The sequence below is a fragment of the Hemitrygon akajei genome, chromosome 1 (assembly GCF_048418815.1).
Source record: "Hemitrygon akajei chromosome 1, sHemAka1.3, whole genome shotgun sequence".
Taxonomy (NCBI): Eukaryota; Metazoa; Chordata; class Chondrichthyes; order Myliobatiformes; family Dasyatidae; genus Hemitrygon; species Hemitrygon akajei.
The window spans coordinates 213,367,898-213,381,553 of record NC_133124.1 but is presented as its reverse complement, the minus strand read 5'-3'; the positions used below and the strand labels follow the sequence as shown (position 1 = coordinate 213,381,553).

Genomic DNA, 13,656 nt, shown 5'->3' with positions numbered 1-13,656 from the left:
CCTTCCAGCTCGCTTCTTTCCCCTCCTCCCACCTTTCTATTCTGGTATCTTCCCCCTTCCTTCTCAGTCCTGAAGAAAGGTCTTGGTCCGAAACGTTGACTGTTCACTCCTTTCCGTAGATGCTGACTGGCCTGCCAAGTTCCCCCAGCGTTCTATGTGCCTGTTACTATCTACCCTGTCCCTCAACTCAGGATCTACCTGTTCCACAGATTTTGTTTTTGCAACACTAACATTTGAACTTCAATTAATATTGGCCACAATCCCCAGCACTTCCTGGAGGTGCATGAGGGAAGCTCTAAATTTCTGATAGCCCAATTTAATTTATTTTTTATGTCAAATGGTTGGCATGTACTTGTTGCTCAGATGATGACATAAACACGAATCATTACATTTGATCCTTTGGGTAACTGGATAATCTATTAATCCTTTGAAAACTTGAATGGCCAAGAAAGTTGTTTTGTTTGTAACAGTGAACTAATTCAATTGAAGACACAGGAGTCCGAAAAATGGGTCTAACTTTGTGTTTACTTTAAGCGAGGCACGCATTTCACATGGTAATGTGATGACCTATTCAATTAATGTATTTGTACATATAACCTGTAATTAATTATTTAAACAAACCAGAATGCTTAATCAAACAATATTATATATACAAGATTTCTCGAAAATAACTGAAATATTAAATACACATCACTCACTGATTTCACAACTCACAGACTCACTTTCACGGACTCTACAACTCACGTTCTCAGTATTAATTATTTACCTTTTTTTGTATTTGCATAGTTTGTCTTTTGCACATTGGTTGTTTGGCACTCTCTGTGTGTGGTTTTTCATGGATTCTTTTGTACTTTTTAACGGAAGACGAAAAAGAAATTTACATGTGGAGGCAGAGATCTTAAATGAGTTCTTTTGAATATCAAACAAGATGCTTCCAGAATCAGAGCAAGGAGATCGTTTAGATTGTATTAGGAAGGAGGTACAGAAACCTTAGGTCCCATACCCCCAGGTTCAGGAACAGTTATTACCCTTTAACCATCAGGCTCCTGAACCAGTTTGGATAAATGTTACACACAACAAAAATCAGAGCTACAAAGTGAAGAGGGGAGTAAAAAAGTTTGAAGGTCAATCAGAAGTTTAGCTCCAAGTCTGCAAATCCCCAGGTCTGCTGGAGGGTGAAGACAGACCGTCCTGGGAATGGAGGATTGCGCACAGTATGTGAGTGGGTGGATGGGAGGGAGGAATGGAACTTCGTGTGTTACGTTCTGTTTTGTTCTGCCACGCATCTCGGGCAGGCAATGTGTGGTGGAGTGTGTGGTGTCACTTGCAGGCTACCCCTTAGCATGTCCTCGGGTGTGTTGGTTGCTAATGCAAGTGACACATTTCGCTGTTTTGCTGTACTTGTGATAAATAAATCTGTATCTGAATCCGTGTTATCCATTCGGTGTTGGGATGAGGTTTGAAATAAGCCTGAAATTGAAAGCAAATGATTACTTTTTTCTATTTTTTTTTGTTTGAGAGAACAGTTTGGTACAATTTAAAAAATATAAATAGTATACCCGAAACAAGAGTCCAAGTGGAAAAGAAAATATAGAAAGATCGTAACCAAAAGGCCTAGACAGAGTTGATGTGGAGAGGGTGTTTTCAATAGTGGGAGAGCCTAGGACCACAAGGCACATCCTCAGAATAGTGGGACTTCCCTTTAGAATAGAGATGAGGAGGAATTTCTTTATCGAGAGGGTGATGTGTCTGTGGAATCCATTGCTACAGATGACTGTGGAGGCCAAGTCACTGGGTATATCTAAAGTGGAGTTCAATAGGTTCTTTATCAGTAAGGGTGTCAAAGGTTACACGGTGAAGACAGGACAATGGCGTTGCAAGGGACAATTAATCAGCCTTGATGGAATGGCAGAGCAGACTTAATAGGCTGAATGGCCTAATTCTGTTCTTATGGTCCAATCAGGGGTTCCCAACTTGGGATGCACAGACCACTTACTTAGTGGTATTGGTCCATGGCATAAAAAGGGTTCGGAACCCCTGGTCTAAATAGAAGTAGAAGAAGGCCATTTAGCCCTTCAAGTCTGTTACGCTATTCATTATGATTTTGACTGATCACCCAAATTCACCGTGCTGTTCCAGCTTTCTCCCTTGATCTCTGTAGCTTGAAGAAAGATATTTAGCTCCTTCTTGGATATCTTTATTTATGTAACTTCAACTGCTTTCTGTGGAAAAGAATCCCAGAGGTTGACCATTCAAGAATTTTCTCACCCTAATCCTAAATGGCTTATTCCTTATCCTTAAACTGTGACCCCTGCTTTTAGGTGCACAACTCCTACTCAGCATTTTAGGAACAGCTTTTACCCGCCCACCATTAGATTTCTGAAAGGACAATGGACCAACCCATGAACACTACCTCACTGTTATTGCTCTTTTCTGGCACTACTAATTTAATTTAATCAAAAAAAATATATTTCTTTATCGTAATTTATATTTTTTATGCCATGCACTGTACTGCTGCCACAAAACAACACATTTCATGACATCCTAAATGTCTGTGGTATTCTGGATTTTCCCAGCCATCAGAAATATCCTTCCTACTTCTAACACTTACAGCCCTGTTGGGTTTTTGTAGGCTTTTTACAGTCCTGTTAGATTTTTGTAGGCTTATGTGAGATTCTCTTTCAATTCTCCATTCTCTGGAGAACAGAAGCCTAAATTTCTCTTCATACATTCATCCCACCATTCTTGGAATCGGCCTGCTGATATTTCTCTGAACTCCCTCCACAGTAGGAATATTGATCCTCTGAAAATAAGTTCAATCTGCTTAATTCATTTTCCATAACGGTGACATTTGAGATATGAGTGGAACTTGTTTGCTTCAGTTCTTTATTTTACGCTATTTCTTTGCACACAAGATAGTCACCAACTTTATACCATACAATTTCTAGGGGCTATGTCTCTGTTTTCTATCGGTTGTATTTTGTGTTGCGTGTTTACTATGGTGGTTAGTCGTGTGGGTGGGGGCGTGGTAGAAGTGAAAAACTTTAGTTACATCTTCATGCTTTTGCTTTTGGGAGTTCAGTTAGAACTAGTGAGTGAGCTGGGGTGATAACTTTTCTTTTGAATGTTTAAACACACTTAATTACATTTAAAGACCTTTAACTTCACTTAAGCCTGCTCATGTTAGCTTAATTACCTCGAAGAAAACTCAAAGTATGTTTAATACATTAAGGTGCATTTGATTGCAGCAGCTTCTACGGGGTCCTTTTTAAGTGCATTTTTTATGATTGCAAGATCCTGTTAGTTATTAAATACTGCAGGTCTACCCCGTCAGTGAGTTGCTCACTCGCAGAGAAAATGAAAGAGCTGTTCATGGTGCTGCTGCCTGACTTGAAAGAGGCATATAATCCAATAGCAAGCGCCCGCCTTGGTCGCTTTTCTTGTGACCGCAAGACCTTTTGGACGTTGTTAATGTGGAATGCCACAAGTCCATTTCATTGATTTATTGGCGGAGAGCTGGGGCAGATGACAAACGGGGGTGGGTGTGTGTGTGCTGTGTGGCCTCGGTCAGAGCGAAGACTAAGCCTCGATCCGCGGTGTCGCCTGTTTACAGCTGCAAGGAGAGAGGTGTCAGAGCAGGTGTGCGCCACTGGGGGTGGGTGGTACAGCACCCAGGCTGGAGCTGATGCCCACCCCCAGTGTTTGCTCGGCAGAAGACAAGCTGTATTATGGTCGACTGCAGATTTCTGTGCCGGTCATGGCTCGGGTCTGGACTATATATTTTTGCACGGCTGTATCGTACTGATATCTTTCTGTACTGCCTGATTGTTGGTAGAGTGTTTTGCACCTTGGCCCCAGAGTAACACTGTCTTGATTGACTGTATTCATGTATGGTCGAATGACAATTAAACTTGAATTGAATTGGACTTGTTATATTGCTGGTTTTACTTTCATTAGTTTTTATTGCTTCAAAATTGAATATATTCTTTGACTTTGAAACCTCTTTTTGGATTGAATGAAGGCATGTCATGTCATACGGGATCAACCGCGCAGCCACCTCCCCCCCACCCCCATGCTTGGTCTCTAAGTGGTGTATGATGTTTGAATAGCTACTCCAAAATTTAATTGTTGTTAGGTTGTATTCTGTAGATTGGGGCAATAGGAATCCGATCAAACTTATCTATTTAACGCACCGTAAAAGGGATATTTAAGTGCAGATGGATTTGAAATGCTTGGTCCTATTTATCTTTAATTTTCGTCTTCCAGATCCTTGTATAATTGTTTTCTTTTTCCTGTTTGCAGCTTCTCTATGATAATGCACGAGACTGTCGAACGCCTGTCCCCCAAGTGCCAGGTGACGTTCCTGCAGTCAGAGGATGGCAGTGGCAAGGGAGCAGCTCTGATCACTGCAGTCGCCTGTCGCATCCGAGAGGCTGGCCAGCACTAAAAGTAAATACTGCAACACTTTCTCTTCCACCTCCCCTCCTCTACCCGGCCCACGTCTCTTAAAATATTACTGAGCGCATTTGAGATGTGCAACCTCTCCCGTATTTCAGAATGGAATTTTGATTGCTGGTGTTCTCCTCATTTGCACAGATACTAACTTGCATATGAAGGATGCCGAATGGAAGTTGCTACCTCCCATGCTTAACCTCGACCAAGATGTTGATACTGATTCCAATGTGACCTGTCGCCTGCTCTTTGCTGTGAGGAGCTGAACATGACTATGACATTGCAGTTGCTATTTTTAAGAGAACTGAACTAATTCTGTAAATAAGTTATTAATATTTCAGATCCACACTTGTTAGGGAAGGGAAAGGGTGGTGTGAAGTGTGATTAAAAAGATAAGTCAGTACTGGAGGTGAAGAATATTACTAAGGTAGTTTATTTCAGAAATTTAAAAAGAAGTTGTTCTGTAGTTCCTGCTGATGCACATTTGTTGTGAATGTAAATATGCCATCTACAGATTCAGTAGATTAGGAAGCTTTTGTGAACAGGCTCTCAAGTTGTAAGTTGCACTGGCTCTGACACCTCTCTCCTTGTTGTCTAACACAAGTTGTTGGGCCAGAGAAGACTGGTAGCTAATCTCCTAGATGTGTTCCATTCTCATCTGTTTACATTAACAAATTGAATTGAGTATTTGCCCACTTGGCTCTGACTTTGCTGTGTTAAAATGTCATTCATGGAAGCAAGAGCCACAGAAGAAATCTGAAGTTGCCATTAAGTTTGGACATCAGCTGTCATGAGCCTTTAACTTCATAGGCAGTGAGAAAGTTTATACTTTTGGCAGAAAGAGTGACTAATATTGCACCGACTAACAGTTAGGTCACCTTAATTTTGCACAGGTTTACAAAATTAATGACTCACACACTTTCGAATATGCCGCCATGCAAAAAAATGGTGGGGACAAAGAAATTTTCTGTGACACCCTGACATTTTCTGTTGGGTAAGGTTAGAAGTTCAAGCATATTTGTAAAGTTGGTACAAATCTGTAAATAACGCGGATGAGCACTATTTAAAATATTACTTGTATCTTGAGAATATGCAGAACATTTTTATGGGGAATCAAGTTAGCATCACCATCAGCTTGACTCAGATTTCAGCTTCTCTATTACAACCACGGTACATTTCCATGGAACTGCAGCTAATGTGGAGGTACTTAGATTGTGCTTATGCATGCAATGGGTTACCACTGAATCACTTGTAGAATTTGAGAATTGCAACTTTTCAATTCTAGTGGATTATTTCTGGGTCAAAACAGTGTCCCAGCTATGCAAGGCTTCCACATGGAATTGGTTTCTACCATTGTGACCAATTAACTTTTGATATTTGGTGATATATTGAAAGCATCTTTGAAATTCAATAACCTGTTTTTTTTTAATTTAGAAAAACTATACATGTATTTTTATACTGAAGTGAGATCATGGTTAATTTTTTGCACAGGGGATGTATGAAGTATGGTACAGAAATATTATCACTGGAACCAGCTTGTATTGAGCTTGGTGTAAACTCTGTTAAGTTTGTACACTGTTATTGAAGTAAAATCCGGTCTGTATGTAGTAACTCAGCACACACAATACAACCTGCATGGGAAACATGCTATCATTACATTCCTGTGAAAACTTGGCAACAATTCCAACAAATTAAATTTTGTTTTTTTTTTAATCTGGTGCTGGTTGTGGGTACAAAGTAGATGCAGGTTACTAGGGATAGTTGATTAGATAATGATTCAACCTTGGTCAGTTTGTTTGTCCAAGGAACCTTGGTATATTTATTTAATACAAGTGGAATAGGAGATATTCTCCATTTATATAAGAAGCGATATCTGTTGCTGGTTGGTTTGAGTTGTTCTCTGATCTTGGCAAATCATTTGCAAACATTTTGCAAACATGCTGTTCACTTGTGATGTGTCCTCCGAATGGTTGGCTTTTATACACTTATCAATCAATTGATTGGTCGTCATTATGGATACTCAATTATGTTTATAAACCAATGCGGGCAAAATTCCAGACAACGCACAGAGTTTGCCATGCAACCAATCAGTGACGAGACCTCCTCCCTATGTCACTATTGAGTTTCCATAATGACAACCACTCAACTGATTGGTAAGTACATAAAAGCCAAGCACTTGGAGGACACACCACAAATGAACAGCACGCTAATGAAATGTTCCGAATGGTGCCGAGACATTTGTAGATGGATGGCCAAGATTGGAGAACAATCGCAACCCAACCATCAACCACCCGGGCTACACATTTTCCGAGTTATTTCCAAAATCTGTTGATTCATACAGATGATCGAGTTCAGCCTCCTATTATTGTCAAACTTCTCTTGAGCTTCTCTCCACAAATTGGCCTGCACAACCACGATAACTTACTGTGCTGTGACTAATGGAGAAGCAGTAAGATTACATTAGTGAGCAGGAGGTAATGCTGAGGTTCATGTTGTATTCCCATCTGTATAAAAAGTGGCTGGTGAAAGGTGGAGTGAGTGAAATCTAAACATTAATTGGATACATTGGATTGCATTGGAGATCAAAGCCTGTCAGGCCTTTTCCACCCTGGTCACTTTGCTTTCCTTCCTGACCTACTGCTCAGTAATTTTGTGCCTGATGGAACATCTGTATATGTGTCACCACCATTTCAATTATTTCAAACCAAAGATTGTTCAGAAGATGAAAGTGAAACTTGTCATATGAAATGCACTCCAGCTTGTCCATGAATGATGAAAAAAGTCATTAGGTCTTCCACCCCTGAATATCCATCTTGAGGTATTTTTACTCTTTCATATTATTTTGCTCTAAGGATTTGTTCATTGTCTTGCAGATGGCTGATAATTTGTCTTTGTTATTTTTTGATTGAAACAGCACCACCTTCTCTGGTTACATGTGCTGAATGCTGAAGGAGAGTACAAAATTCGCCCTTTCAGTATTCTTTCTGCAGGAAAGTAACAGAAGGGAAGCTGAAACGTAAGAGATTCTGCAGATGCTGGAACTCCAGAGTAACACACACAAAATGCTGGAGGAACTCAGCACGTCAGGCAGCATTGAAGGAGAGCAATAAAGAGTCGACGTTTTGGGCCAAGACCCTTCCTCAGTACATCCTGATGAAGCGTCTCAGCCTGAAATTTCGACTCTTTAGTCCTTTCCGTAGATTAGGGGTTCCATAGAGTCCTGCCATTAACCAAAGTGGTCGTGGACCCAGGTTTGAAAACCTCTGAGAGATGCTGCCTGACCTGTAAATGGTTTTGAGGGTCATTTCATACCTTTTAAACCTCTTGGAGGAAGTATTACTGCCCTAAATGTATTGTTTCAATTGTATTCTTAACCACTGCTTATGTGACATTGGAGTCCAGTACAGGGAAAGAAACAAAGACAAAAATCAATAAGTTTCTTGAATTGAGTGGATGCTGGAGATTTTAAATTTAGTAGTGCGCTATTCTGTAAAAGAATAGGAAGGGAGTTGTATTTGGGGTTGTATCCTTAGATTTGGATTGTACCAGTGATACAATTGTTGCGGAAGGCATTGGTCATCCACTTTGGTAGAAAGAAAAGGCAAGTTTCTTTTTTTCAAGAGACGTTGAGACCAAAAGATGCGGGTGAAGGAACACTTTACTGAAGGAACTCAGTAGGACAAGCAGTATTTGTTGGTGGGGGAGGGGGAAGTAAAGAATTGTTGACATTTGGTGCCGAAACCATTCATCGGGACTGAGAGTGAAGAGGCGAGATGGCCAGTATGAAGAGAAGGGGAATGACGAGAAAGGAGTATGAGGTGATTGGTGGGATTGAGAGGGCTGCAAGATGACAGGAAGGTTGCATCAGGAAGTGGAAGAGAACAGGGGTGGAGATTGCAGAGAGTGGCAGGTAAATGAGAGACGGAGGAAGGCAAAGGGAGAATTAAATTAGAGGCAGATGAAGCAAGTTGAGGTGGGGGGGGGGGAGAGTGAAGGGTGGAGACTTCTGATCTCACTCACTAAGCTCCCTTCACAATCCAACAGGACCTTCTAACTCTGAGAAATTGGGCAGAGAATGATTTAATGAAAGACCTCCCAAGGACTATTTACCCTCTATATCATTGTGATTCGATCATTGTCTGATCCGTTTTTAACTTTGATTTACTGTTCTTTCTTTAGTGCTAATTAATTTATGAAATTTGACCATTGGATTTGAACTGATTTCACCTGAAACAAGGTTTATCGGGTCTATTTAAAAGTTTCCCATTGATCATACTTTTGTCTTGAACTTGATAGCAACTCCCACACTCAGCTCCATGTGTAAGCTTTTGACTGATATTGATCAAAATGGGATTATATTACTGAAATCAGTTGTGTTATCACATTTGACTTTTGCACTTTTATAATGTACATCTGAAGTAAAATAGACACAGAAAAACAGAAATAGACCATTTTACTCTTTAAACCTGGTCCATTGTTCATTACAATCATACCTGATCCTGACTGGATCTCCGTTGGTACACATGCCAATGACTGCTAATGCAGCGTACTTAAGTTCTACCAGGCCAACATTAGATATAGACCATAAGGCATTAGTGCAGAATTAGACCATTCAGCCCACTGAGTTTGCTCTGCTATTCCATCATGGCCAAATTATTATCTCTCCCAATCCCATTCTCCTGCCTTCTTCCTGTACGTTTGATGCCCTGTCTAATCAAGAACTTATCAAGCTTCGCTTTACATATGTCCAAAGACTTGGCCTCCACAGCTGCCTGTGGCAAACTCATCACCCTCTGGCTAAAGAAATTCCTCCTCATCTCTGTTCTAAAGGAATGTCCTATTCTGAAGCTGTGCCCTCTGGTCCTAGGCTATCCACATCCACTATATCTTAGATTTTCAATATTTGATAAGTTTCAATATCAAAGTACATTTATTATCAAAGTCTGGATACATCATACAATCTTGAGATTTGCTTCCTTACAGGCAGCCACAAAACAAAGAAAGCCCAAAATAATCCATTTAAAAAATCCATCAAACACCTAATGCACAGAGAGAAAAAAAATCATGCAAACAATAAAAGTAACCAAATAGCATTCAGAACTGAAGTTTTATGAAAGACGCAAAGCTAGGCATCACTGCAGCTAGACCAGGCCACAGCTCAGTTCACTGTAGTGCCAAGTAAATTTTGTGTATGAACAGACTAACTGATGCTGATAGCTGGGAGTTGTTACCAACTCCAGGGTCGTCAAGTCCCAGTCAGTGAGATTAGGAAAGTTTGTGTCCAGCACAAGACTAGCCCCCAGGCAGACCATAACGGGTGCAGTCTGGCACATTCACTCCAAAGCCAAGAAAAACACAGCAATAGTGGGAAATGGGGAAAGGTTAGTGGATGTACAGAAGTTATATTTGAATTTGGAAATGGTGTGTGTGTGTGTTAAGGTCTGCTTCTAGCTTGGGTCAGCTGTATTTCTCAGAACCTTGAACGGTATATCTTTCAGAATCTTACAAAGATAAGATGCTGTGGGTTAAAGAGTAAGCCTAAGTTAGAATTGGCTTATCCCATGCAGTTATGAAAACGGGTTACTGTGTCCGTACTGACTACCAAGTGAGTCTAATTCCAATGCCCATTCCCCTTCCTCTTGTGCCATAATGAGGCCATCCTCAGGGAGGAGAACAAATTTTTTTTTGTTTATTCTATCTGGGTAGTCTCCAACTGGAAGGCATGAATACTGATTTCGCCTGGTTAAAAAAATTCCCTCCCACTCCCTTCTTCTTCTATTTCCCGCTTTGGCCTCTTGCCTCTTCTCATCTGCCTATCACTTCCCCTCAGATCCCCTCCTCCTTCCTTTTCTCTCCTCACTCTTCTGTCCTTTCAAATTCCTTCTCCTATAGCTCTTTCCCTTTCCTACCCAGCTGGCTTCACCGATCACCTTTTAGCTATCCTCCTTTCCCCTTCCCCTTCCTTTCCAGTCTTGAAGAATGGTCTCAGCCCGAAACATCGACTGTTTGTTAATTTCCATAGATGCTGCCTGAGCTACTGAGTTCCTCCAGCATTTTATGTGTGTTGCTTTGGACTTCCAGCATCTGCAGAATTTCTCATCTTTAATATTTTAATGAAACTGCTGGATTTTTTATTTGTAAATCAAACCTATGTGAATAGACCTATAATGTAGCAATTCTAAAATGTGTTTTTTTAAAAAAAACCCAAATCTCTGTTATATTTCATTACCAACAACAGATCATTTCACAAAATAACTGCTCCTTCCTGGCACGTTTAAACCACATCCATTGCACAGCCTCTGTAAAAGCAATAAACGATTGCATCCCAGATGTGGGTGTTGTTTTGGGAGCTCTGAGTGTGGAATCACAATACAAACCAGCTGGAAATTATGCAATAGACCCAACCTATGCATGAAAAATCATGATACTGTGTGTCATTAGGCAACATTAATATTTATTAATGTTTATTTATTTTGATTACTAATGCAATAGAGCAAGTCAGTTATTTTTATATAGGACATGCACTGTTTCTAAAGCTGCTATTACTGTTAAACTGGGTTTTTACTCTCTGCTGGATTAATGTTTAGTTGCAAATTAAATATATTTCTCATTTAAAAAAATCACGCTGTTGTCTCTTGTCATTGGTTTCATAGTAGCAGACCACAGCATACTGAAGATGTTCATCCATCTATTTATCTGTTACTTATTGACATACAGTGTGGCCTTTCAAGCCATGCTACCCAGCAATCCCCCAATTTAATCCTATTATAATCACGGGATGATTTACAATGACCTATTAACTGGTCAACCAGTGTGTCTTAGGACTGTGGGAGGAAACTGGAGCATCCAGAGAAAACCCCCATGATCACGGGGAGAACGTACAAACTCCTTACAAGTGGCAGTGGGAATTGAGCCCAGGTCAAGTCAAGTCACTTTTTATTGTCATTTCAACCATAACTGCTGGCACAGTACACAGTAAAAACAAGACAACGTTTTTCAGGACCATGGTGCTACATGAAACAGTACAAAAACCACACTGAACTACGTAAAGACAACACAGAAAAAAAACTACACTAGACTACAGACCTACCCAGGACTGCATAAAGTGCACAAAACAGTGCAGGCAGTACAATAACGACAATAGGCACAGTAGAGGGCAGTAAGTTGGTGTCAGTTCAGGCTCCGGGTATTGAGGAGCCTGATAACTTGGGGGAAGAAACTGTTACATAGTCTGATCGTGAGAGCTCGAATGCTTCAGTGCCTTTTCCCAGATGGCAGGAGGGAGAAGAGTTTGTATGAGGGGTGTGTGGGGTCCTTCATAATGCTATTTGCTTTGCGGATGCAGCGTGTAGTGTAAATGTCTGTAATGGCGGGAAGAGAGACCCCAATGATCTTCTCAGCTGACCTCACTATCCGCTGCAGGGTCTTGCAGTCCGAGATGGTGCAATTTCTGAACCAGGCAGTGATGGTAGTGTAAAGCATTCTGCTAACCACTACACTACCATGCTAGTTCTCCAAGTCCGATTTTAAAAGCACTAAAGGCAGTTCAAGATACTGCAGCAATGAATATTCTTTGTCACCCAATTAGAGAACCAACTGTATCAGGGATCAGAGGGAAAATAAATCAGCCATGGCCGAATGGCAGAGAAGGCTTAATGCATATATGTCAAACTCAAGGCCCACGGGCCAAATCCGGCCCGCGGTGGAATTATCTTTGGCCCGCGAGATAATATCTAATTACTATTAAAGCTGGCCCCAGTAATCGAAGCGCCTATGGCGTATGATATGGCTAATGCCGAGTTTATTCAGGTACCAGGTTTTCAGGGTTTTTAGTGTTTATTCGGCAGTCTTCTTCATAAGAAACGGAATTTGTAAAGTGAAACACTTTGTAGTTATAGCAGAGACTGAGACACATGAGAGCAGGCTGAAAAAGCGGAGGCAACGAAAGCTGCGTTCGCACGCGTCCGACTGATCCGGCCCGCATGAAGCTGTATTTTGCTCAATCCGGCCCGTGACCTAAAATGAGTTTGACACCCCTGGCTTAATGGACTGCTCCTATATCTTATGGTATTTACCCGGCATATTTCACAGTAAATCCCTAAGTGCTTTATTACAAAGAAGTTGATTTTTGAAATGGAAACCATTTTAATCTAAGAACCAGTGTATAGTTAGATCCCGGAGACGGCGATAACTTTGCACTCAATGTCAGTAAGACCAAAGCGTTGATTGTGGACTTCAGAAAGGATAAGGTGAAGGTACAGGCACCAGTCCTCATCGAGGGTTCAGAAGTGGAAAGGGTGAGCAATTTCAGGATCCTGGGTGACAGTATCCTTGAAGATCTATCCTGGGCCTAACATATTGATGAAGCTACATAGAAGGCACAACAGTGGCTTTATTTCCTTAGGAGTTTGAGGAGATTTTGTATGTTCACCAAAGACACTTGCAAATTTCTACAGATGTACCATAGAGAGCATTCTGACTGGCTGCATCACCATCTGGTATGGGAGAGGGCAGGGTTGGGGTTTGAAATAAGCTGCAGAGACTTGTAAACTCAGTCAGCTCCATCATGGGCACTAGTCTCTGTAGTATCCAGGACATCTTCAAGGAGTGATGCCTCAAAAAGGGGACATCCATCATTAGGGAACTCATCACCCAGGACATGCCCTCTTCTCATGGCTACCATCAGGAAGGAGGTACAGGAACCTGAAGGCACATGCTCAATGATTCAGGAACGGCTTCTTCCCCTCTGCCATCTGATTTCTGAATGAACCCATGAACACCACCTCACTACTTCACAATTTTTATTTTGCTCTAATCATTTAACTATTTAATGCATATAATTCAAGGGTTTTTTTCTATATTATGTGTTACACTGTAATGCTTCCACAAAGACCACAAATTTCACAACACATGGATATTAAACCTGATTCTGATCTAAATGTCTCCATGGTCTATTGGTTGAGGAGCACATGTTGGTCAAAGCACTGGGGAACCTCAAAGAATGAGCAATTGGTCAATATGAGGGAATGAGGGGAGAAGAAAGATATTGAAGTATAGAGCTTGGCCTCCACACAAAAAATGACAAAGCTTCACGGTGTGTGAAACCTAATGGGTTTTAAATAAACTTTTAAAATGAGCACTGACCCGAAGGAAGTGCTGGAAGAATTATTTGTTTTTTTTAAACAGACGTATTTTACACCTGCC

The 13,656-nt window shown here is 40.9% G+C and overlaps 1 protein-coding gene across 1 annotated transcript in view; it reads left to right on the top strand.

Moving 5' to 3' along the window:
• hk2 (hexokinase 2) overlaps nt 1-6,161 on the top strand; it is a 92,316-nt gene extending 86,155 nt beyond the window's left edge. The window contains exons 18-19 of the mRNA XM_073060197.1: nt 4,303-4,449; nt 4,597-6,161. Of these exons, the coding sequence (XP_072916298.1) occupies nt 4,303-4,447 (145 nt within the window). The 3' untranslated portion in view covers nt 4,448-4,449; nt 4,597-6,161. The remainder of the gene's footprint in view (nt 1-4,302; nt 4,450-4,596) is intronic.
• Nucleotides 6,162-13,656: the final 7,495 nt, after the last annotated feature.